Here is a 27,528-nt window from a genome sequence, read left to right as displayed (position 1 = left end):
GAAGGTCTTAAAAGGATTATTCCACCTAGAGCTCCACCAGCTCCTGCCTGGAATCTTAACACTGTACTCACAAGACGTATGGGCCCACCATTTGAACCCATTCTTTCTTGTCCTCTTCAGTGTTTTATCATGGAAGGTTTCCTTTTTAGTAGCAATCACTTCTTTGAGAAAAGTTAGTGGAATTAAATAATTCACCTTAGAAGAACCTTTCTTTCAAATTCACAAAAACAAAATAGTTCTTAGGACAAATCCAAAAGTGGTTTCACAGTTTCATATCAATCAGTCAGTGGAATTTCCAGTCTTCTTTCCACAGCCAGATTCAGTTGCTGATGTTAAAATAGCTCTCATGTACTATATAGATAGGACAACAAAATTCAGAAAATCTAAGCAACTCTTTGTAGCATTTCAACAGGCTTACAAAGGTAGTCCTATTTCAAAGCATGGATTAGCCAGGTGGATAGTAAAGCGTATTCAAACTTGCTGTCTTAAAGCTAAACAACAGTTACTAGTAACTCCTAAAGCACATTCCACTAGGAAAAAAGGAGCTTCAGTGGCAAAATATACCAGTGGCAGATATATGTAAAGCAGCCACATGGTCTACACCACACACTTGTGGATGTGTTATCTCACCACCAAGCAAACGTTTGACAGGCAGTGCTTAAAAATATTTCAAACTACTCCAAGTACTACAGGCAAGCCACCGCTTATTTTGGGAGGGGACTGCTTTACAGTCTATACAAAGCATCTGTATCTACAGCTACACATGCCATCGTCGAAAATGTTACTTACCCTCTAGACATCTGTTCATGGCATGCAGTGCTGTAGATTCACATGCGTCCTCCCTGGAAGCCTGTGGCTGTTGTAGTACTATATATCGTAAATATGTATATGCATTGCATGGACATCTCATTTCTTTATTATATATATATATATATATATATATATAGATAGATAGATAGATAGATAGATAGATAGATAGATAGATAGATAGATATACACTTCTACACTCTTTACTTCACCCTCCTATGGGAAAACAGGACTCCATGCACAGTATCACATAGAGGAGGAGCCCCTCAATCCCATGACTCGAAAACCTTCTTCGAAGAAAAACAACTTGTAACACTCCTAGCCCAACACTGGGTGGCGGCCTTATGCAAAGCATGTGAATCTTCAGCACTACATGCCACAAACAGATGTCTACTAGGTAAGTAACATTTTCCATATATACTATATATAAACTTACATATTTTAGCACCTCCCTTAAGGATCCTGCTGGAGCGTTCAGGATTCAATAGTAATATTTCGCATACATGCCCAGGAATTCGTATTTCTGCTGCCAGAGGCCAAGCTCCAGATGTATGAGGCTGCTGCATGTATATCTCGGTACCTGAAAAAATGTAGTCCCAACACTGGGCTTTCTCTAATAGTCTCACATTGCCCTGGAAATGCTTGTTGCGTGTCTCCTACTGCAGACAGCCATTTTGCTTTGAGAACCTGATTGCTACAGTTGTTGGGCTGTATAATTTTCCATACAATTTAAACAGGGTATGTATGGTTGCTTATGCTTTTGTCTTCATCCTTTTCTGATATACGGTCACTTTCCCTGTATCACTAAACCTTGCTTCAAGATAGTTGTAACTTTGTGTCAATGTTATGGTCTGGGAGCCCAGCCTCCATTTGTGCGATGTTTTCCTCATAGAGTGGGCGAGTATTATCAATTTTGCTTTATTTTGATTAGCAACCAAGTTGTTAAGTTCATCATAGATGTGTAAGGCGTTTATTCCCTTCTGGAAACCTATTTTGTATGGTCAAGGAGTAAAAAAATCATGCACGTACTGCAATAAGTACACTTTATTATAAACTATCCTTCTTTACTTATGACCTATCTTTGGGGTTGCTTCATTGGCTTTTTGCAGCTCCTTGCCCAGATCCACCGTGTATCAATTGAAGAGTGTTGGGGCTAAGACTCATCCTTGTTTTAAACCCAGTCTGTGTGGACATTTGGGGATACTCTGACCCACTAAGTTTACTTTCTCCCAGGTCCCGCTATAAAGGGAGATTGTGGCGTTTAGGACGTTATCCAGATTTTTCCAGTTTCTGCGCTTTCTCCATAAATTGTTGCACACTACGCTTTCACATGAGGCAGAGTGGTATATGAAGCAGAACACCGAAATGAGTTCCAAGCCTCTTTTTACAGCTTCCACAGGCGACCTTGCTATATGTGGCATATGTGTTTGGACTGTTAGATAGGGCCACTTTGGGCTTTCTGGGTGCCTGGGAAAGGTAGTGTTGAACAGAAAGAGAAGGAACGTTTCTGTTGTGGCTATGCTACGTATGTAGTGATACAAAAAGTCAGGTATTTTCCTTTCTTAGTTCTCCTCTGTTCTGAATTGCATTTGTGGATTACCTAAAGTCAAGTGACGTATAGAATGCTATTAATGCCATTATTCATTGCAACGTTATAATGTGGTATGCTTGAGTGAATGAATTCTCTGCTATCAATAATTTTGTTTGAGTTATGAACAAGACTTTCTCAAAAGTGGATAATCCTATTTCTTGATTATTATTCTAAATAGTCCAACAGTCACCAGGTATGTTGTATGAGCTAATAACTAGAGTGACAGTTTAGAGAGGAACTTCGTGCCAGAAGACTGAAACGGTCCATGCTGAATCTTATTGCCTACATTTACTAAAGGCTAACAGAAGGCGTATTTATCCTTCGTTTGGTGGGGTTATCAGCCTGCTGCCAGTGCAGACAAGATTACCAGGTGACGCTAGTACACAGAACATTAGCCTCATTGTTCAAAACTGGAATGTGTTTGTGATCCACCTTGAAACACAAATTAGGCCCGTTCTTGGTTGCTAAGATTAGTTAGCCCAAGAGTTTAGGGTGGAATTGTAAACATTGACATAAAGAAAACGATACAATTTAACTAGTATGTTGCAATAGGTTTTGCTGTTCACACTGCTTGTAACCATCGCAGCTACTAATCTGACAGTTTTTACCACAGTTACTATTCACATTGTGTCCGCCCAGGTTAGGATTTTAATTTTAAAATCCATTCTTACAGTATATCCATTGTTTCTTATGATTCGTGTGTTTGCCTGCCTACTATGAAAGAGTTTTGATTCCACTAATCATCCATTTCTCAAAGACTTGATAATTCCCTGAAATGCATCACTTGGACACTGCGCAGTGGGTTGCAGGGTAGTTTCACTCCAGTTGGTTTTCTTTCTTATGTTTGCACATTGACAAAGTACTTTGCTCCAGGGGTTCTAGAAAGCCTATCTGGGCTGCATTCGTATCAGAAAATGTATCACCTACAATAGTAATATCATGAGTTTGGGTCACTAAAAATGTAATGGCACACTAAAAAAAGTGTCAAGCCTCTGGAATTAATGATTACAAGTCAACATATTTTCAGCCAATTTTTGGACAGCACAAGCCATCAAGTCGTCTTTTCAATGTGCAAACATAGATACATGGGATGTTCTATTTTTTCGTACATCTAGTTAATTCTAGATAAAGCAAAATAACATATCTACTGCTTGTAGTCCTACGGTCTCATCAGATGTGCTTTCGGTTTTTCTTTCTTCTGAGTGCCTTTTGATAAGTTTAGATACAGTGCAAGTTCTTTGTTATTACATAGATGTGTTGGGTCCTGGAATTTGAAAATCACATCCTTCATGCACCGCACAGTAGAACATATGAGTATCTGTCATTAAGGCATAGCGTGCATTTTCTATAAAGTGACTTAGAGTGTTACATCCTTAGTAGGACTTTTTTGATTGCAACTTATTTGTTAATATTGAGTTGTTGTTGCTTTTTCATCAGCCTTGAATATCCTTTGAGTTGTAAAAGTCTTGCCATAGTCACAGAAAAAACTTCATCTAAATGTTTTAACTACCATTTCTGAAAAAGCCCTTAACACCGAATTGTTTCATGGTGCAAAATTTTGATGGGGAAGCTTTCTTTAGGAAGAGAATCTCCATACTGTGACTTTGCTTACCTTGTTAATGTTTTCAGTCTGTCAAGTGTTGCATTGAAATCTAGCCTGTTAGCTCTCTAAAGTGTGTGTATCTTTGTTGCTTGCCTTACAAGTTATCCTGTTGGCTCCCTAAAGTGTGCGTACCCTTGTGGGAAAAAGAACAAAGACGGTCAACCTAAAGTTGCATTTATCAAAGAATTGTGCTAGTCCCATCTTTGGATGTAAGCCTCATCTTCAACAGAAATCTGGTGGTGTTCTCTCCTAAAGCTGTGTCTTTGGCCATTGCTGGTGTTTTGTCCAGAGTGCTAAACGTACTTTCTTTTCGTTGCAGGCCTTCTCAGAAGCTATTAAGAAATGGCAGGAAATGTCTCCTGAATCGAGTGGAAAGCGGAAAAGGCGGAAAGAAATGAACCAGTATACATACATAGATTTCAAATTTGAACAAGGTAAATATATTCTTATCTCTTCAGACCTCTTCACACATTTTTTTATCCAGTTGTGTGTAATCTTGTCTTATCTATGAGTATATGTACATGATATGAAAGCAACCTGCTAGTAATTATTCAGATGCCCGTTCCTGTTTTGTAGGCCTCCCCACTTATTTTCACTTTTTGTAACCAGCAGAAGGTCAGGGAACGCAGGAGGCATTCAGTTCTTTCCCTGATTGGATATATAATTGTATAACAGTGCTGACACAGTGTGGTGTCATTGAATTTACTTGTAGTCGCCATTTTCCACATTCCTGCTCTTCTTAAACTTGAGATACTTGCTGTGGAATTTTGTGTTAGCCATGGAAATACTGCGTTATAATGCATTTTTGTTTTAAGTAAATAACGTCCTAATGCTTAAATTCTGAAGATTACCAAAGTGTAAGATTACTGTAACAAACATTCTGCATCATTCCCGCAGCATTGAATATGCTACAACTGTAATATACATGTGCTCAATGTCACATCATTAATTACCACCGCATATACCATGCACTGACATTTGAGCAACCATTGTTCATAGTATTAATGGGCATGAAATTAGTGGTTGTCATTTTTAGTGAAGATTGGCAATATTTCGACTGGAGAATTTTGGAACGTGGCAGACTAGAAAATTCAGCTCAGTGTTATATATTGTAATTAAACTGATTAAAGCGCTTTGTTAATTGTGAGGCACAGAACCTTGCTTGTCTTGATGCACAGAAATTGACCTTAGACAAAGACTGCCTAGCCTATTGTATCTACCCACTTCCTGGTGTGCTATTCCTTACTTAATCACATCCCTGTCTTTGCTCCTTCACTGCATCTCCCTGTGTCTTTGCCCCCAGAACTTTTTGAATTTCACTAAGTAATTTGTTCAAAGCATTGTGTGAGACCCACTTGTGAGCAGAAACCTTCAAAGAGGAGGATGTTTTCATATTCTTTTAGACGTTCCAAAAGAGTTAAAACTCTGAATCATTTGTTTCACAAAATGAAGAGACAATAAAAGAAGGGCATCCATATAAAAAAGCAAAACTTAGTAAACCCTTGAAAACCTGGCTCTTCAGTAATCGATCTTCTGGTTAGTGGATGACTATGATGACTGTTCCAGTGCTAAGAGGTCCTCGGGTAGCTACGTTCTTTACAAAGATTTTTTTAGAAATGTAGAAATTTTGTTAATAAGCAGAGTTTAGTTCTCTGCTGAGAGGTGAAGAAGGAACAATAAATTACTGGGGAACAATTAGTGATGCACAGGTAAGGGGCAGGCATATATGGAAGCGTGCTCATAGTGGTCTTCTCACAATTCTTCGACTGCTTTCATGTGGAGAGGCTTTTTCACCCTGTAGCCACAGCTACAGTTGTTTCTAACCATTTGAAAAAGGGGAGAGTAGAATAAACGGAAGTCATCTCGTGGATAAGTGGTCCAGGGACCGCTGATGGAGCTGAAACACCTAGTCACGGGGGTCGGCAACTGCTTATAAAATGTAATAATACTAACTGATTAATAAAATGGATATAAATAAAGAAGCAAATGTAAATGTTGTGAAAATGTGAAGGAATTTTCTGGGTGGCAGAAGTACTAGATCTACCACTCCATACTAATGAAAGTGAAGACTCGTGTTCTGACAGAGGTATTCCAGCTTGGTCAAGTGCCTACATAACCTCTATTAACATTTATTGAGGCCCTCACAGATACCCTCTTCGGGGAGGAGGAATCTGTAGGATTGGATGCTGGGTTCATAGGAGATTGCCAAAGGCTGCTGTCTTTACCACTCCCATGTTTGACAGTGGTGACAGTTGCATTGCTTCTGGGTTGTGGAGGCCATCTAGGAGAGGTGGGAGTCTGAGCTTTCAGGTCTGAGTAGAAGCTAGCCTCCACATTAGTTTTTCCGTGGTTGAGGGCTTTTTCTACAATCAGAGGAAGGCTGGTGCTGATGTTCACAGTCAATATCACAACCATGTGGTACTATAACAAGCAGGACGGGGTAGGGTCTTCAGTCATGTTCCAGGATGATCTACACCTCCTGTAAGTGGCTTGACCGCCAGGCAATTTATTTGGTGGTGAACCATTTGGTGAGATCTCTAAATGCTAAAGTGAACAAACCCAGCCTCCAAACCTTAGCAGATCACAAATGGCAGTTGCATCTGGAGGTGGAACATGGCTTCTTCCATCAATGGAGAGAACACTTGCTGAGTGTTTTTGCCACCACCAAGAGTATGCAATGCTATCACTTTTGTGTGTGTAATTTTCCAAGAAGTCAGTCTCTCTCTCTCTCTCTCTCTCTCTCTCTCTCTCTCTCTCCCCCCCTCCTGTAACTCTTTCCCCCTGCTGCCTCTCCTACCCAGAGTCCTTAACAAGATACAGAAGGGCTGTGCCCAAGTCATCCTGTTGGGCCAGGAGATTGGCATGTGAAGATCTTCTGTTGCAGGAGTAGGACAGGGTGCTATATCCAGGCTGCGCAGTCTACATCTCCGTGCTTTGATATTGAGTGGTAGCAGTTGCTCCCTCTTATCTTCCTTAAAATTTTGTTAGTAATCATAGTGGCGAGGCATTCCTAAAAAAATCTGGGAACGCCAGGGACCAAATTTGTGGACTGGTGCGGCACTCACTAAATTCATTCACTCCAAGCCAAGTTGGCTGAGTATTTGTTGCTTCTTCTGTCCCTGGCAAGAACTTTTCTTAGGCACAGGAAAGGGCTGTTTTGTTCTGCTTTTTCATTTTTTTGTGTTTGCTGGATCATCCTACATTTAAATAATGTGTTGTGATGAGATTTCTGAAAAATTAGCAACATTTATTTCAGCCAAATCCTTTTATGATGCAACAACAGGACTTAAATTTAGTTAGCTGTTTTTTCACGTGCACTCTTACTGAGGCACTGCACAGATGTCTATCAAGACTTTTGATGTTGAAAAATGTTTTTCTTATCGCCATAATATCAGTTTAGCATGTGCGCGAGGTACAGGCTTTTTCTGTCCACCCACCTTATACAACAGTTGTCAAGGTTTAGTTGGTGTTGAAGACCCAACTTTCCTTTCTGCCGAAAGTAGTCGCTCCATTTCAAGTTGGGCAGGCTAACACCATTACAGATGTTCCTTTCATCACTTCACCCCTCTAAGTACAAATAGGCTTCATCATATGGACCCTATGAGAGCACTAAGCCTTTATATTGTTTGTACCCAAGAACATTGGGTGAACACTCATATATGTTTTTGGAGTTGACCTGGGGTGAAGGACAAGGTAGTTCAAAATGGACCATCTCCTGGTGGATTGTTCTCTGCATTAACGTCTGCTATGTGCTAAGAGCAGCCTCTGTAAGGTTTACAGGCATATTCTACCCGATCCAAACCTACCACTATAATGGCATGCAGAGTGGCTGTCCTTTATATTTCTGAGGCAACTACATGGATGTTGGTGCATACGTTCACAAAGAAATACTGCCTCGACATTCAGGTCCGTTGATTGGGGCATATTGGGTGCTTGCTCCTAAAGGACTTTTTGGTCTGAGCCAGTTCACTGACCCACCACGGGGAAGGTACTGGTATGGTATTTATTCACAAGGTGAGTAATCAGGTTAGAAGTATCCATCAAAAGAACAATTTACTTACCTTCAGTAACGAGGTGCAGATTTCTATCCCCCCCCCCCCATACCCCTCTCCGCCACCCACCTCAACATTCTGTTGACTGGACACTTTCCATCTAAAAAGTTTCCAATTTAGAGATCTTCCAATTGGTCATGCCAATCTGCTGATAGCCTCTTCATCTGAAGACTTGGACAACCTAAGAAAGCAACTTACATCAGAGCACATGGGTGGTCCTTATATGTGGCCCGCTTGTCACTTCCAAAGAGGAACGGCTTTTGCACAGAGCAGCACTAAACCACAGTGCCACCCACTAATATTGCTTTAAAGTTCCACATCCAGTTGTATACCAGGAGAATATCCACATTGCAAGAAACATGTGGTTAGGTAGAATATGCGCCAGAAAGATTGTTACCAAAGTTTAGTAACTTGTTGTTCTGTCTCCTCCAGCAATGGCAGTGAAGGCTGCCTTCTTTCTCGGCTGGGGAATCCATCTGGAGATCAGGGGCCGCTGGTCTTGAGAGAAGCAGGTGCTTCATATTAACCTGCCAGTTGCATGCAGTCTAGCCTCCGCTCAAGGCCTTCCTACCCTCCACTCACAGGCAGTCTGTCGAGATCTTGACAGGCAGTATGATCATGATGTGGTACGTAGACGAGTAAGGGGCAATAGGGCCTCAACTCCTTTTTCCAGAGGCTTTGAGGCAGTGGTCTTGGGCTCACCATCAATGTATCAGGTTAACAGCCAATCACCTCGTGGGGTCTCTAAATGTCACACAGGCAATGCAATCATTACAACTATGCCATGATTACAACTTTGATGTGCAAAAGGGTCCTGAACCCTGGAACCTGTGTAGTCAGGACCCTGAACAACCTGAATACACTCTAAATAAAACCAGCAACAGCCTGACTACAATAGGGCAAAACCAGTAAAGGTTGCAATAGACGCGCCACAACTCTTGCAAAAACTCCAAGAACTTGCAAGAGTTGACAGCCATCTTGGGTGCTGCCAGGTATTTAAGCTGTGCCTATGTTCTAGAAGCTGTTTACTGTTTGAAGACTCTCCGTAAGAGTTTATCCTCCATTGACTGTGCTCACCTGTTCCTGGATGACCATCACAAGCAGAAGCTTCAGCACAGTATTTGCAAAAGAACAAGGTAAGAATTTCAACAACTTCAATAGAGCCAGTAATGTGCTAGCGTCCTTGAATTTGCATGCTCAGTTATATGGCGAAAAGGTGTAGTTTATACTGACATCCTACACAGTATTCCGTAAGAAGAATAAGGGTAGAAGGTCAGTGAATGGACCCGAGCTATTCCGTGAGTGAGGTATGTCATGACAAAGTCTGTAACATATCTCATAACCATTCCCCTCAGTATTGCAGAGAAATCAGAGCTAATGACGATGTGTCTTTTTAAGAAACTAAACAACGCATGAGTCGAGGGCAGCACACATAACACAAGGTGGAAAGTCTGAATCCTAAGGTACAGCAGTTATTGAGAAGGAGGGGCGCTTAGAGGAAGAAAAAGCTCTTGCTACAGGAGTACTAAACACGATTTCTTTAACGTTCCAGAAAAAGTACAAACACATTTCATTGGGCGACTGAGAGAGGATCTAGATACACAGGAGCAGAAATCTCTCTCATATCCAGTTCCACTTTCCCTCCTGGGCTCTTGTTGCTCACCAAATGCCATCACAATCTGAGAGAGCATTAGTTCAGAAAGAGAGTTTGCTAGCCATCCTTCCACAAAATATTATGTTTGATTGCATGTGTGGCTGAAGGTACATGTTTTGCATTATCCTGCCATCTAATGTTGGGTCTAGAGTGTTACAAGTTTTTTCTTCGAAGAAGTTGGTTTTTGAGTCACAGGATCGAGTGACTCTTCCATTTCAGTGATTCTGCGCATGGGCATTGAGCCCTTTGTTAGATTGCTTTCTCTCCACCATCGGGTTCGGACGTGTAATCTTTCACTCCGTCTTCGACCCGCTCCGGTCCAACACTTTCTCTCCATCTTATCTATATTCTACGGTATTGTAACTTCAATTGCGTTTCTCACTTTGCACATCGATTTTTCGAACTTGTCGGGAAATGTTTTTAGATCACACGCCTTTCAGGGCGGGCCCAGTCTGCTTTTGGGTCTAGATACTAGTGGGCCCAAAAGGATTGTAATCCTGATGGAAGGGACAAGTTTTCGTTTCTGTCCTCGGTGCTACTTGAAGTACCCTTACACTGATCACCATCGGGTGTGTAACCTGTGCCTTTTGCCGGATCATAGAGTTTACGTGTGAGGAGTTTCCATCTTTTCGATGGAAGAAAACTCTACGGGACCGACGGACTAGCAGGATAGAGATGGCACCCGAATCTCCAGAAGGCACACCAGATATTTTCAGAGAGAAAATGCGCAAGAACAACCACTTCCAGAAGAAGCCGCCTCCATTCACGTGTCGGACTCCAACATTGAACCCAACATAGAGAGCTAGCCTGTCACGTCAGCACAAACCATGAGTATTGGGGCCCCATCTCATCACCCAAAAACACACACAAAAAAATCCGTACAGAGCTCACTGGGCCACCACTGCAAACAAGCCGTGGTCTGTTTCAGAGAGAAGTGCCTACAGGATCAGCGCTAAAACCGAATAAACCACCTCAGGCTTCAGCATCGACCTCAGCCACTTTGGTCTGTCCAAGTATGAGCAAAGTTTCAGCACCAACTGCACCCGGCTTGAACCGAGATTCGAGCCGAGAGTCTACGGAACCAAGTTTGCATCAGAAAAAATCCCATTGACCAAAACCTACGGTTCTGAAACAAAAAGGAACTGCTACTTCATGATTTTTGGACTCTGGACACTCGCCCTCTATGCCCTCACCTATTCAGCCTATACTTTAAAATATGGATACTAATCAGCACAGAATATACATTCAAGAAGGAACAGGGATCATTGCAGCTTCACCTACCATGACTTTGAAACAGAAGCTTTTCCAGAAGGCTTTGGGCACCTCCCTACCTCCAAAGAAGATACATAAAGAGAAGGTTGCTCCCTCAACTGAGCCCACTCCTCCCCCTCCTACTCCTCCACCCCTACGTCACCTCCACCTTTCTATTCTCCTCATTGTCCTGCAGTTCCAATTATGGAAGGATTTAGTCCACATGGTTTTACCCATATTAGAGGAACACTACCCAAGGGACACACTTCAAGATCCAGATCCCTAGGACTCTTATAATCCAGAGCAAGCCATTAATAGTGACCCAGATTTATATTCTGCTAGAACCCCCCATCTCTCCCCCCCATCCCCACACACACACACACACACACACACACACACACACACACACTCAGAAGATACAACCAGCTACCAACAGGCTATTGCAAAGGCAGCTACATACCATAAAGTGACAATACATAAAGAACCCATTGAAGAGGATTTCTTATTTGACACACTTAGAAACACGCACAGACACCCATTATCTCCCTATGTTTCCTGGAATGATACGGCTGATATTTTCGAAGGGCCTCTCCTCTCTAGAATTATAGCACCTAGGGTTGATAAATATAAACCAGCGCCCTCAGACCCACTTTTTATCAAGTCACAAGTACCACCTGACTCAATAGTGGCTACTACAGCCAGGAAAAGAGCTAATAACCAGGCCACACGAGACTCTCCTCCACCAGGCAAGGGGAATAAAAAGCTGTATGCTGAAGATGAGAGTAGTGGCGCAGGCCGCAAACCACTGGGGTATTGCTGATTCGCAAGCTTTGCTTTCTATGTATGAGAGGGCCCACTGGGACGAAACGGAGGATGTACTCCAATATCTTCCAGAGGAGTATCGAAAATGTGACCAGCAAATTGTGCAGGAAGGTCAAACAATTGTGAATAATTCTATTCGCTGCGCATTAGATGCTGCAGACACAACAGTAAGAGGTATAAGTACCAGTGTGTTAATACGAAGGCATGCATCGCTTAGATGCCCTGGATTTAAGCTAGAAGTGCAGCAAGTTCTGTTAAATATGCTATTTGACTGAGAAAGTCAGTTTGGGCTACAAGTTGACTCAACATTAGAAAGTTTTAAAAGATACAGACACTGCAAAGGCCATGGGGGCTCTCGAGTCTCAAGCACAAAGAGGAATTTTTTGTTGCACAACATATAGAGAGGGTTACAAAGCCTCTACAGCATCGGAGCCCTCAACCTCCCAAACTAAACAGACCTCACCTTCTTACAACAGAGGCTCATTTAGGGTGTCTTTCAGAGGAAACAGTTTCAGAGGCTGAGGCAAAAACCTCAACTCCCGAGGTTTAGCCTCAACAGCAAAACATTGACTATCTATACATACCACAACTGACCAGTTGGGGGACGTCTTCAAAACTACTATGCACAATGGACAAATATACCATCGGAACAATTGTGTCTTCCCCATTATCCAACATGGTTATTGTCTGGAGCTTACTTCAGCACCTCCAAACATTCCTCCTTGCACTCGCAGGTTGTCTCCAGACCACCTTTCACTCCTAAGCAGGAGGTACAATCTCTTCTTCTTAAAGGGGCAATAAAACAGGTCCAATATCAAGGAACAGGAGTATACTCACTGTACTTCCTCATACCAAAAAAGGTTGGCTCACTCGGACCCATCTTGGACCTCAGGCCTCTAAACCAATACATTCTATCTGAACATGTTCACATGGTCAATCTTCAGGATGTCATCCCACTCTTTCAACAAAACAATTTCATGACTGCTCTAGACTTAAAATATGCCTATTTCCACATCCCAATACATCCTGCATGCTGCGAGTATCTCAGATTTGTGGTAGCAGGAGAGCATTTTTAATTCAGAGTCCTTCCTTTTGGAGGCACAACCACTCCAAGGGTATGTGCAAAAAATCTAATGGTTGCCGCAGCACACCTCAGAAGGCAAAAAATACATGTCTTCCCATACCTGGCAACTGACTTATCAAAGCCAACACACTGCAGCAATATCAATTGCACACATACAGAACAATATTTTCAAAAATCTCATCTACAACCCCTACAAACTCAGCCATATTTGAGGGCCGTTTTCAATATGCATTAGGAATAGCATACCCCAATCTATCTCGAATACAAAGTTTTCAACATATTATTTCATAGTTTCAACAAGAATCACACTCCCATAGTCTAAACTGTCTAACGTCTTTTAGGAATGATGGCATCATGTATTGCCATCCTCCCACATGCCACACTTCACATGCGACTGCTACCGCAATGTCTTTCTCGTCAGTAGTCAGTCACAGGGTCGTCTTCAGGATCTAGTGTTGATAGACCGCCAAACTTACCACTCTCTGCAATGGTGGAACTCACCAACCTTGTAAAAGGGCGGCCTTTTCAAGACTTTGTGCCTCAAATCATTCTGACCACAGATGCATCTTTGAAAGATTGAAGAGCACATCTAAAATTCACAGTGCAGGCAGGTTTTTTGGGATCGCACACAACGAGCCATGCACATCAACTGTCTGGAGCTTCAAGAGGTATTTCTAGCCCTCAAAGCATTTCCACCTCACCTCACACACAACGTTGTCCTTGTCCGGATGGACAATATGACAGCGATGTACTATCTACAAAAACAGGGGGGGGCCACGGTAGTTCCAGTTATCCCAACTAGCACAAACAACATAGAAATTGACTCATCATCACCACATTCATTTAATTGCAGAAAATCTCCCAGGAACGGACAACAAGTTTGACCTGCTCAGCAGGATGCACCAACAAGACCACAAATGGGAACTCTACCCAAAAGTCCTTCAAACATATTTTCACAGGTGGGAAAAATCTCAAATAGATCTTTTCGCCACAGCAGAAATCGCAAAATGCCCACACTTTGCCTCCAGCTACTCTCACCCTCTTTCCAAAGGCAATGCTCTATGGATGACCGAGTCAGGGATATTTGCATATGCTTCTCCACCTCTTCCACTCATTCTATTTCTGATTCACAAACTCAAACAGACATCACAACTATGATACTAGTAGTGCCCACATGAACACGTCAACCTGGGTTCACAACACTTCTGGACCTCTTCCAAGTTCCTCACGAGAAGCTCCCCAACAGACCACCTGTTCTCACTCAAGACCATGGACATATCAGACATTCAAACCCCAGATCGCTCAATTTAGCGATCTGCCTCCTGAAGTCCTAGAATTTGGGCACCTTAAATTACCTCCTGAATGTATGGAAATTTTGAAGGCGGCACGCAGACCAACAACTAGAGCGTGTTATGCTGCCAAATGGCAGCGTTTTGTTTGCTTTGGTATTTTTGCTGTAAAGTAAGGCACCGAAACAAGAAATTCTGCTTTCTCTGTAGTTGGAGAGGTGAGTGTTTGTGGTATGACCTATGTGAGTAGGTGTGGACACAGTGATCTGTGTCACTTCTGCCTTGGCCATCTGCTGCCTGCCTATACAAGATTTTGATGAAAACAGGTCTAGTTTAAACTTTGACTGTCTTTTTATCTTTTTGTCTTGCACCCAACTAATATTGCACAAGTTGCCACGTGAGCAATTCCTTTGTAATAGACACTTTTAGTGAAGAGTCCTCATCTTTTGAATAATCTCTAGGCATCAGACTGGATCCAGAAACTTTGCAGCAGTACCTTGGTATGCCATGTGGCTCCGCACTGATATTGTGCCGCTCCAGAAACGGTGTGTGGGGCCCATAAAGGCGCCACCTTGTGCATTGATGTCAGTTCTTTTCTAAGCCACCAGATGCAGATACCACCTTGTCTCTCAGGGTCATTTATCTCGAAAATTCTTCAGTGTGTACGGGATGTTGCAACATAAAATAAAAACCTAAACCCTGTCAGGACTGTCGCAAGCAAATGTCATTGACTGATCCCCATCAGGTATGCCGTTGATATCTGGGATCAGGCCACGACTCCAAGTCCTACTGCATGTTAATAAGCCCCAACACCATCAGGGACTTATTTTGCAAGCATAGAAAGTCTCGGTGGAGCTACTCCAAGTTGCAGTCTGTCCTAAGTTTGATCCCGGTCCCATTCCCGCTCCAGAGTTGCCTTAACCGCTCAAGCAACTGGTCTTTGTTACAGGTCCAAATCCTCAAGTAAATTATAAAAAAGAACCATAAGCAATAGCAGCAGGATTCTGCTCACTCCTGCCACTCACGTTTGCGTGAACCGGCATGGGGGCAACGCCATTCTTAGTTATAAACTTGCTGACTTCGGAGCTGATTCCGCAACTAGTGTTGGTACAACCGGAGTTTCCAGAGCTGATGACCACGCCTTGTCAGATCGAAGAGTTCTGTGCCTCCATCCTGTGGCTCTTTGGATCCTTATCGTCTTCCTCTGGCATGCCTTCGGGCCCAAGGAGCCTAGAGGCCTTTCATTTGGAGTTGTTGGCAGGTTCATCCGTAGTTTGACCCTCCAGACCCATCTTGCCTCCGGCTATAGTTCTAACCCTCCACTACCAATGCCGGCCCCAGGTACTCCTACACCGATGCTAAGTCCATCAACCTCAGAGGAGGAGATTCAGATAGTCCTCTCTTACAACAAGTTAGTCTAACCTCTACCGAAGACTAGCCCAATTCCACCTGAGGCACTGGTTTCCCAATTGGGCTCACCACCTCCACAAGGGATACAACACACTCTGCATTCTCTTTTTGGAATAGACTCTGACAATGGCTATGATTCAGGTGATGACTTTGCCAAGCCCTCCCAGGATGATAATTGGTATGAGGACCTATAGGGGGGTGGTGGTCTCCATTCCTCGTCAGAAATGGGTGTAATCTCACCCTGTGGACCAGCAACAGAGGAATCTGCTCCCAGTCAATGATAAGGCAGCCAAAGTCCTTGATCTACAACTCCCCACCATGGAGGTTAAAGTAAATGTTCTCCTATTAGGGCAAACAAATTCTGAGCCCCTTCATCCATTTAACAAGGCACTCACTGATACCTCAGTGGTGGCTTGGGCCAAACCTTGTTGTTGGTCCCTCAGTCAATCACCAGTTGTCAGGCTCCATTGCCCTGCTCCAAGTGACCATGCTTTTCTCTTGCAGCACCCTTCACCTGAGAGCTTGGTGGTGCAAACCTCCATGAACTCATCTGATCCAAACATGTTTCCTACCACTCCCCCTTACAGGGAATCAAAGTGATTGGAAACATTTTCTTGCACTAGTCTGGCCCCTCCATCCGTTAATGCCAACTGCTTGTTGGGATACTACTCCCAGGCACTTAGAGAGTCAGTGGTATAAATCCTCCCTGGTGTGCTTAAAGACCTTTCGCTGTTCTCGTTTAGACAATTCAAGTTAGTCATGCGCCGTCCAAGTTCATGACTTATTGTGGCTTGGACACCACTGATTCCATCAGACGGGCCATAGGCACCAGTGTTTCCTTTTGCCACCATGCGAGACTGTGATGAACTGGGTTCTCAGGCGATGTCCAGTCCTCCCTGATGGGCACGCCCTTCAACAGGACACGCCAGTTCAGGAACAAGGCTGATTCAGTTGTACAGCGTTTTTAAGGAGAGCAGATCTACAGCAAACTCTCTGGGCCTTTCTGCCCAGCAATTGCAACAGTTACGCTGATACACTGGGAGAAATTACCCGCTGATGCTGTACTCATGCCTGCTCGCATGCCGTCAGCAGAGCACGAGCCATGGGAGGCAGTCGTGACTACCATCCATTCGGCTAAAGCAAGAAGCACTTGGGGCTACTGCCATTGCCACAACCACAACTTAAACTCTAGTAAGCTGGCGTTTGCTGTGGTTCTGGGGGTGCCGTTGTGCTGGTCAGCCATGGAGCCGTGGAGGCGCAGCCAAGGAATCAGCAGTGTGACCTACAGTGGAAGCTCATTTCGGAGCCACTCCCCAGTACGATACAGTGGGGTGCAGTGCATGACTTGAACCTCCTAAAATCCAAGGACATCATACTGGTACAAGTGGTACAACATTTTATTATTTAGCCAATTACCCGGGCTGACTGTGCCAAATTTATTTTTCTATTTCCTTTCTCGTTTCCTCACAGTGTTTGACAGCATGCTGTTGCTGCTGCTGCCCTGTTCGCAGCCACTGTACCTTGCCCACTCACTGAGGGAGCCGGACCTGGGTGTATGGCAGGGTGGTTGGGGTGGGGGCAGTGCCTGTAGTCTCAGTCGATGTAATCATTTTTTTCAGGTCATGCTGTGGCACTTTAATCACCATTGATCATTGACCTCCACAGCCCCTGGTATCCCCTTGCGGTCTGCAAACCTCTTGGACTTTGTTTCATACTCTGTTTTGCCCCGATTCGCTCCAATTTTTCAGCAACAAGGTAGTAACCAGTGCTTTCATTACAACTATTGAGGATGGTTCAGAGGCGTTGACCTCTTTTCACAGTTTGGCTATTGTTGCTATCTTGCCATTTTGTCAGCCCCTGGCCAGTGGTGGTGGAGGCGGCGGCTCAGCAAGACCAGGGGGAAGATGTAAGTGGCTGATTGAGGGTTTCTTTTGCTTGTTGTCCATAACCATCGCCAGAGGAGGAGGGCTTTGCTGTCACAGAGCACTAGGAGCCATTAGACAGTTAGGTGCATGGGGAAAGGGACTATCTTACTTTTCTCGAGGGTGCAGTAGTGCCAATTGAACATACTGTTCCTTTTACTTTTGCCAGTTTCTAGAGTAGGAGGATGGAATGGACTAGGGTGGAGCATCTTTTGCACTGTAACATTGGCTTCTTATTCATTTTTACTTATTTGGGGTACATTGTCCCCTTCCCTCCTCTGCCCTTAGCGACAGGCACTTCCAACAATTAACCCTTTGAACGTCTATTGCTACAAGTTCCAGTCTCCAGCAGTTGAGCAGTTTGTGGACTGGGCATTGTGAGGGCTAGACTGTCTGTGTTATCTTGCAGTTGCATTATGGGAAAGAGGAAAGTGGGTGGACCCAAGACTATTTCTTAACCCCCGTCACTTTCACCTAAAACGACTGGCCGATACAATGTGCTGTGAGCGTTATCAGCAACAAGAACGATCTAAAAGAGAGGAGATTATCTCTTAGCTCTACAGAAGCTATGGTTACTAAGAGAAGACACGTGGACTCCTCTGGCACAAGTCCTCTTCCTGCAAGTCTGTCAGATCTACTGTCCTCACCATCCCTTGCGACAACTTTGGGCGCTATGCATCGCATAGTAGCACCCTTTCGAGCTGTTGGCCCTTTCCTTTGGCCCTGGCCAAACGACAAAAACAGGTGGAAAAAAAAAACCTTGTTTTGTGGAGGTGGCTGTACAGATTTCCCGTAGTCTTGGCATACTGCAGTCTCAGTGGCACCACTATTTAACCCTCCATCAGTGGATGATCAGATGTGTGACTCTATTAACTACTGCCAGGGCAAGGAGCCTAATAGAGGATAGTATAAATGAGTTCAAGGTCCTTTTGCTGACCAAACTATCCCCGGTTCCTTTACAGTTAGACGGCATTGAGCGTCATTTTCTTGACTTAAAGGAGGTAAGGAAATCTGGTGATCAGGCCCCCAGTACATCCTTTGCCACAATAGCAAGGGAGAAGCTGGGTCTAGGATCCTACCAAAAAGTTGCCATGACTTGTCCTTCTTGCCCAGTGGCTTCAGTACAAGTAGGATCCACTTCCATTACCCCAACCCCAGGGGCCTGATGCCACAAATCTTATCCAACTGGCCAACATTCTGCCATCAACCAAATAGCCGAGGCAGAACCGGCCCATACCTCATCCATAATACCTCGTGTCAAGGACCTACCAGGGAGCAAGTAGATGACCAACTGGTATTGCAACCTGTGATCAGTCTTCCTCCTTCCTCCTGCTCTCATGTAATTATTTTGACTGGTGTACCACCTTTGCTTTCAAACGAACTGGAATCCCCGGGCAGTTTATTTAATAAGACTCTGAACTGGCTGGTTTACAACAAGAATTTCCGCTCCACCTGGCCAGTAATATTCTGCTGACAAAAAGGGTTGGTTGGGTTAATGCAGGGCTTGTGGACAGGCAAGGGGATTGTATTATTGTTAACTTTAAGTCCACATCCCTGGTTTATCACCTTTTGTTTGGGTCTGAGTAAGCAAATTGTCAACCCGAGTATTGTGGCACTGCCGCTGGGGTATTTTTATAAGCTAGGTCCCCGTATTCCAAAAGTTAGTAATAGGGCACCTTGTGGGGCTCCTCCCTCCCCCACCCCCCGAGTCTGCCTCAAGACCCCAGCTTGCCCTAACTTTCTGATTACCTTCCCATAATTCCTTTGTGTTGGCTGATATTGACTGACTTGGTGAGGCAGGGAGTGACCACCATTGTGCTAATGGCCCCTGTATTAAGTCTGTGGTCACTAATTCCACCTTTAAGTTGATTTCCTGGAATGTAGCAGTACTTTCGTCCAAGTTGCTGAACCCAGTGTGGGGTGCTTTTATAGATCCCTTTGATATGTTTGTTTCAAAAGACTTTGCCCTCCACCCACCTTTATGGCTCCAGGTTTTTTACGTACTGTCTGGAAGCAACTTCCTGTGGAAGAGGCAGACCCTCAAGAAGTGTAATAAATTGGATTGATACCAGTGGTGGCCGCCGCAAATCTCAATGAGGGTAATGGGGGGTAAGAAGGGGATGGAGGAAAAAAAAAAAAAAAAAAAAGACACCTTTCGCCGCCGACGATTCCTTCCACCTTGCTCGTCCCTCCTCTTCTTGTGGTGTCCCAGCGGTCCCCGGGACACCAGCTTAAGCTCCCCAGCAATCCTGATGCTGTCTTCATGCTAAACCTAGCATGAAAGCAGTGCAGGATTGGTCTGAGCGGCAGTGACTGCAGCTCGCACACTGCATGGGAGTCTGTGCAGTTTCTCCAGCCTGGCTGTAAAGCACAGCCTGGCTGGAGAAGCCTAAGTGCGCATGTGTGTTTTGGCCGGCCTGAGACGGCTGGCCAAACACATATGCCCACTTAAGTGCACTCTCTCCTCACCCATTCCACCTCCCATGGCCCAGCCCTGCCCCTCCCTGCACTGCTGGCTGAGCCAGCAGATGAAAAATGAAACAATGGCGTAACTTTCATTTAATTTTTCATCTCTTGACTCTTGCCCAGGGGTGCGACACAGCAACCCCTGGTTAAAACCTCCTTAATGTGTAAAATCAAGGAACTCAAATTAGGATTGCCAGACTTACTGTGAATTAATCTCACCATGCAAAGCAACATTACATGTAGTATATACGTCGTCTACTGCAAGGCGTTTGGGAACATACCAGAGTCGGAGGTAATTAGTTTGCTCTCTTCACAACTGGCGACACTCCCTCTTGAAGTGGTTTAGATTGTCTTGGGTGACCTCAGCTGTCAGTTTGAGCCCTTAGACATCCATTTTAGACTGGATACATCCGAAGAAGGCCATTATTGGTCTATACCAGAGCTTACCATTCCCCTTATAAAATAAAAATGGTCCCCCTTAGCAATTCATCTAAATGCGCTTATGCTGAATTATGGTTTCAGAGCCTGTAATAAGAGGTCATCCTCCGATAAAGCAGGCTGTTTTATGTTTAATCAGCTGCAGAGTTCAAGCCTCATTGATTATTCGTTGCCTGCTGTCCGGATGTTTAGTAATTAAATCGATATGGTTGTTTTATCACGAATGGACGGTGACCATGAAGCCCTGACCTTAGAGATAAAGTTGCCCGTTCCTACTGCTAGGGAGAATCGCAAGGAACACTTTGATAAAAGGTCTGTCCTGTTCGCTAACAGACGCAGGGTTGAATGGAGCGCTGTTTCACAATCTAAGGACGCAGCTGGTCAAATCTTTAACCTGGTTGCGGATGGAGTAGGGGGGCTGGTGCATCTATTAAACCAGTCTGACTTGGAGGTCGAGGTTCTCATTAAATGCAGTAACATACACCCAGATTTGTTCCAAATCTTGAGACAGATGTCTTCTGTGGAATCTAGTCATATTGGTAAGAGAGAGACACCCCTCAACCCCCAACATGGTACACAAGACAGTATAGAGATGCAATAAGGGTATTATTCAGTGCCTTTAAACTACAGTAGCGTTAGATTATCCAAGATACTAGAAGGGCCTATAAATTCCCCATTCTGGAAGAAAAGAAAGAGTGGTAAAGGAGGAAATGGGAAGGATTGTTAGCAGCTGCAAGGCAAGGTGATAATCGTTAGTTCTGGAATATAATAGCGACTACCAGCCTGGAGGGCTCTTGCCCTATTGAAAATCATATTTCGATGTCTGAATGGGTCAACCATTCAAATCTTTACTCTCCTGTAGAGCTGATGGAAGCCCCTGCGCTGCCTCTTGACCTAATAGGGCCACACAGTGATCATTCTGATTTATTGGCTATTAGCATTGAAGAGGTTGCTCAAGTCATACATAAAACTATTCCTTATAAAGCCCTGGGTTTGATAACGTTCCTGAGGACCTCTTCTCAGATAAGATAGAGATGTGGTGTCCCTATCTTGGCTTAATTTCTCATGCCATTATGAAAGGGGCTCATACTCCAGCCTCGTGGGCAGGTGCTGAGATCATTCCTTTTTTTTTAAAACGTTGATCGTGATCTTCCGGCCAATTATAGGCCTATTAGCCTAGTTGAAGGCACCCAAAAACTTTTCGCGAGGGTAATTTTGTCCAGATTGCAGGAATGGATGACCACTTCATCACCCTTTTGCAAGCTGGTTTTAGAGAGTGAACCAGCACTATTTACCAGGTTTTATGACTTCAGTTGCTATACTTGATGTTTGTTCAGTTAGGGTGCAGGCAGCTATTTGTGGTGTGCATCGCTTTAAATTCGGCGTTCGACCTTGTAACTTGATTCAAAGTTTGGCAGGTTCTATCTGACATGGTGGTTCCTCCCTATTTGCTGAAACTGATTGAGGTTGCACGAGAATAACTTTGCCCAAGTTAGATGTGGGCATAAGGGGAAACTGACAAATCCGTTCTCTGTAAATAGGGGATGGGGGAGAGTCAGGCAGGGCTCTTGCAGACTTTGCGGACCATTGCGAGTCTGATGCACCCTGTTTAGCAAACACCAGGGTACCAGCTGTGATGTTTGCTGATGACACGTTAATCTATCTTCAAACCCTCCCCCCCCCCAAAAAAAAATATATATATTGACAGACTTGATATCTTTTGCAAACTCAGGGGTCTAGAAATAACCAAAACGAAATATATGGCTTTTAATCCATGTCCCACCACTTGCCCTACTCCTAAACTTAAAGGGTCCTCTTTGGGGTGAATCCACATTTTTGATTACCTGGAAGTTTCACTCAAACTTTAACTGGCAAAGTTACTCTGAAAACTTTAACTGGCAAAACCGCAGACTGAAGCTAGAGCAAATCTCAGACAGGGATAATGAAGTTGCACAATCGTTCTCAATTTCGTCTGATTTCTTCACTTCTGCCCTATTTGTTGTTGAGCTATGAGGTCATAGGGGTGCTTCCACTTTACTGACAGTTGAAAACCGTTTCATGCGACAGCTGACTGGGCTCCCATTAGTACCCCATTGCTTCCCTTCAGGCTGGACTTGTGTCTTAAGAATGTTTCAGATAAACTTAGCCTAAGACCCCTATTGTATTGGGGTAGAGTTTGGACAACCCCTGAGCTGAGTGCCTTTCAATCTAGCTTAGTCAGGGTCTTACGTTTGCCTGGTGCCGGTTGTAGGAAACTACCCTCTTTTGGCATGGTTACCCCCACTTTTTTTCTGCTGTCAGTGTGTTTTGTCTGTGTTCCTGCTAACAAGGACCCCAGTGACTGTGCTCTCTCCCTCTAAATTTGGTTGCTTAGGACTTTGCACACCACACAGTTGGCATCCTGGTGCTCCCATATAGGTCCATAGTATATGGTACTTAGGTACCCAGGGCATTTGGGCACTAGGGGTTCCTCATAAGCTGCAGCATGTATTGTGCCACCCATGGGAGCCCGTGCAAAATGTGTCCGCAGGCCTGCCATTGCAGCCTGCGTGAAAAAGTGCATGCACCCTTTCACTACAGGTCACTGCACCAGGTCACTGTAAGTCACCCCTATACTAGGCCCTCCTACCCCAGAGGGCAGGTGCAGGTGCCTGTGTGTGAGGGCACTCCTGCATGAGCAGAGGTGCCTTTATGAACTCCAGCTCCATTACACTGGACTTTGTAAGTGTGGCAAATCCATTTTACTGGTATACTGGACACAGGTCACCCACTACCTGTGTCCAGCTACATAAGGGTAACTATGAACCTGGGCATGTTTGGTGTAGGAAGCTGGCCTGGTGTGTGGTGGGTACCCAAGGTTCTTACACCTTATACCAGGTATCCCCTCTAAGTGAAGTGTAGGCAGTGTCTAGAAGCCAGGCTCTCTAGAGGTAGCTGTGGATGAGCAGCCAAGGCTTAGCTAGGAGACATGCAGAGCTCATGCAATACCACTGCAGGCACACAGCACTTACACACATGAAAGAAAACACTCAGTCGTACAAAAAAAAGGTACTTTATTTTTGGCACAAATCACCACAAAATACTAGACAGGTAACTCACCGTTAGGAGGCACATAATACACTAAATATATACATTAGCAATCGGAAATAGGCATAGAAAAGGTTAGAAAATAGTGCAAATAGTAATAACCAATAGTGACCCTAGGGGGAGGATAAACCATGTATTAAAAAAAGGAATGTGAACAGGGTACCCCCACCTAGGTAAGTAACATGTGTAGTGGGGAGCTGGGGGTATTAGAAAACCACAGTAATACAGTACCCCCCAGCGACCAGGAATGCAGGAGTAAAACACTGGATTTTCCCCAAACCACCCAAAAGGAAGAAAAAAGAAGACACCTAGAGAAGGCTGCAAGAAAACCAGTGGTGGATTCCTGAAGAGTGGACCACGTCCAGAAGGTACAATAGAGTCCATTGGGGGCAGGAGCCCCTACTCACCACACTGAAGATGCAGTAGTTGGTTGATGGTGAATACGAACTGGTCAGCACTGCAGCCCAGAAGCCAGAGAAGAGTTCCTGTTGAATGCAGAAGATGTCCCACGCTGGAATGAAGATTATAGACTCGTGTCGGTGCAAGAATTCCTCCAACAAGCCTTGGCAAAGGCAACTTTGCGGTTGGAGGAAAAGAGGTGCTGCCAGAGACAAGCAAGGCCCAGGAGGACTCAACCCAGGAGGGGGAGTCACAGGGGACCCTAAGTGTCGCAGAGAGTCTGCAGGAGCAGAGGCAGCATCCACAGGAGTCCCACAGGACGAGGACACAGAAGGAGCCACGCAGCACTATGGAAGAGGATCCTATGCTGCAGGAGAACCACGCAGAAGGCTGGGATTTGCAGGAAGGCGTGCTGGAGCTGCACAACGCCTGAAGATTCCTTGGAGGAGACCTAAACAAGCCATGGCAGCTGCCAGAGACGCAGTGCACGGGGTACTGTCCTCCGTGGGAAGGCAAGGGCTTACCTCCACCAAAGTCAGAGAGGACCAAGAGGACTACTCCAGACCACCACTTGTGATGCGGGATCCAGGCAGCTCAGTAGGACAGAGGATCCATGCAGCCGGTCGTCGCTTGCTGTAGGTGCCTGCGGTTGCAAGGGAGTGTCTCCTTCACTCTAAGGGAGATTCCTTTTTTCTTGTGCAGGCTGAAGAGTTGCGGTCTTCTGAGGATGTACGGAGAGGGAACTGTTGCAAAACTGGCAGGAACTCTGGATTCAATGTTGCAGAAGAGTCTTCCTCGTGGATCTGCAGCTTGTCGGTTCCTGGAGGGTCCACTTGCGGTTCTGGTGGCCAGAAGTCGTAGTAGAGGTTGCAGAGGAGTCCTGCTGGAATCTTGCAAGCCAAATCTGAGGCCCCACCCCAGAGGAAGACCCTAAATAGCCTGGAAAGGGGCACTGGTCACTTAATCAGGTAAGCATCTATCAGGAGGAGGCTCTGACGTCACCTGCCTGGCCAGGCCACTCAGATGCTACCAGAGTTCCTGGGGATTGGTTACTCCCCTTTCCATTGTCCAGTTTCACGCCAGAGCAAGGACTTGTGGGGGGGATTCATCCCTGAACTGGTGTGACTGGTTTATGCACGGAGGGGACCAAATGTGCCCTTCAAAGCAAAACCAGTGGCTTGGGGAGGCTACCCCTCCCAAGCCAGTCACACCTATTTCCCAAGGGAGAGGATGTAACACCCCTTTGTTCTACCTACCTGGGCTTGAGCAGATCAAGCATCAGGAGGGCAAAACTGCCTGAAGGGTGGCAGCAGCTGGGGCTGCCTGGCAAACCTTGGAAGACTGGTGGTGGCAATGCTGGGGTTCCTATAAGGAACCCCCAGAGTGCATGGAATCATACAACCAATACTTGCAAACGTATTGGGGTATGATTCCAACATGTTTGATACCAAACATGCCTAGGTTCGGAGTTACCATTATGTAGCTGGACATAGGTAGTGACCTATGTCCATTACATGCATAAAATGGCATCCCCGCACCCATGAGGTCCAGGAAAAATGGAGCTGGAGTTTGTGGGGCACCTCTGCTAGTGGAGGGGTGCCCTCGCACATAGTTACTTGCACCCTGCCCTCTGGGCTAGGAGGGCCTCCATAGGGGTGACTTACAGTGACCTGGTAGTGAAAAGGGTGCGTGTACCCTTTTCACGCAGGCTGCAATGGCAGGCCTGCAGAACACTTTGATGGGCTCCCTATAATTGGCATAATACATGCTGCAGCCCATAGGGAACCCTTGGTACCCAAATGCCCTAGGTACCTATGTACCATATACTAGGGACTTACATGGGGGTATGAGTATGCCAAATTGTGGGGTGAAGGAGGTTCTAGCAACCAGTTAGAAGGGAGAGAGCATATTCTGGAGTCCTGGTTAGCTGGATCACACTGAACACAGTCACGCATACAGACAACAGGCAGAAAATGGGGGTAACCATCCCAAGAAAGAAGGCAGTTTCCTACATTTGGTATCAAACATATCGGAATCATACCCCAATACTGTTGCCAGTATTGGTTGTATGATTCCATGCACTCTGGGGGCTCCTTAGAGGACCCCCAGCATTGCTCCTACTAGTCTTCTGGGTTTTTCCGGGCAGTCCGTGCTGCTGCCACCCCTCAGACAGGTTTACATAAAGAGTGCCTTTTGGCAGTATAAATCAGTCTAATATAACTCAAATTTGTTCCGATCAGGGCACCTGGATTGCAACATTCCTTCAGCTGAAGGACTGTTTTGTTGTGGAACGATTCCTAGACAACATTGTGCCTGTTCCGGTGAGGAAGTTATATCTGCAACTGAGATATTGATCACTGCTGCTTGCTTTCAAATACACAAGTGGGGGTTAGGTGGGTGGTATGAACCGAGGTATGAAACTGGGAAGTGCCTGCCTTGTATGCTTCTAATGAATCAGCTGTGCACATTTTATTTTTCTGTTCAGCTGACCAATGTATCAGGACAAAATGGATCTTGCCCCTTTGCCAGAATCTAGGGGTTAGGGCACACAGAGAAGCACTCAGGATTTTATTATCAAGCACAAGCCAATGGGTGGTTTTTGCTGTTGCCAGGTTCTTGTGGGCTATGTGGTTAACTAGACACAAAATGATCTCTTCTGGTGCCCCTCTTGTGTAACGTTCTGCTTACCAATTTTTACAGTGCTTATCTTTTGCTATTAACTATTTGCTGTTGGGATTTGTGCATGGTTTTATTTTATTTTTTGATTGTTATATCTTTTGCTATTTTAACTCATTTTATTTTACTACTTTATTTATTGTGATTTTGATTAAGTTTGATGGCTAATTGCCTTTGCTTGCTACACTGATTTTACTTAGGTGCCCCGTACCTTCAGCCTGTCTAGCCTCTAGAAGGAACCCAGCAGTTTTGTGCTCGAGGCGCCCACTGCTCCCAAGGTCAGGGCTGCCTAGACTACAACTGTCCCCACCCCTGCAGCCTCATCTCACAAACCTCTTTAATTGCGCTTACAATGCCACAGCCAAAAGGTGAGAGGCAGATTATGCTAATTCTGCCTGGGTTTCGAGGCAATAACTTTGGACATGCGAGTTCTATTGATTGTCCACACATTATGCTTTACCCTTCCTTTTGTTTTCTGCCACACCTTCCGCCATCTCACCTGCGACAGATGTGGATGACTCTCTCTCCATTTTGCGCAGGAGGTGCAAGACCTTTTAGCCAAAGGTACTGTTGAGAGGGTGCCTGTGCCAAAAGTAGGTTGTGATGGTTAGTCCCACTATTTTCTGGTGCCCAAGAAAGATGTAGGCTGGCAGGCCTATTTTAGACCTGCACCGCTTAGTGACTTTCTCCAGAAATGGAAATTCAAAATGCTTACCTTAGTCCAGGTCTTGTCTACCCTCGACCGTGGGTCCTCGACAGTGGCGTTTGACATGCCTTACTCCTGTTTCTATATACCTGTCTAGCTGGGCCACCGATGCTACTTGTGGTTTATGGTGAGACAGGAACATTTTCAGTTTGCAGTGCTCCCCTTTGGTGTCACCACTGTCCCCCGGGTGTTGACAAAAGTGATGGTTTAGTTGCAGCTCACCTTCTGAGGTTAGGGTTGCCAGTCTTCCAACGACTGGCTGTTGGAGGTG

At 44.9% G+C, this 27,528-nt stretch overlaps 1 protein-coding gene across 4 annotated transcripts in view; it reads left to right on the top strand.

Moving 5' to 3' along the window:
- RNF216 (ring finger protein 216) overlaps positions 1 to 27,528 on the top strand; it is a 697,454-nt gene that overhangs the window by 213,916 nt on the left and 456,010 nt on the right. For all 4 annotated transcript variants that reach the window (XM_069210010.1, XM_069210009.1, XM_069210008.1 and 1 more), the window contains one exon: positions 4,321 to 4,435. In XM_069210010.1, coding sequence (XP_069066111.1) covers positions 4,321 to 4,435 — 115 coding nt within the window. The remainder of the gene's footprint in view (positions 1 to 4,320; positions 4,436 to 27,528) is intronic.

Source organism: Pleurodeles waltl, chromosome 10 (assembly GCF_031143425.1).
Source record: "Pleurodeles waltl isolate 20211129_DDA chromosome 10, aPleWal1.hap1.20221129, whole genome shotgun sequence".
NCBI lineage: Eukaryota > Metazoa > Chordata > Amphibia > Caudata > Salamandridae > Pleurodeles > Pleurodeles waltl.
The sequence above is the reverse complement of the archived record's forward strand: the minus strand, read 5'-3'. Positions and strand labels throughout refer to the sequence as shown.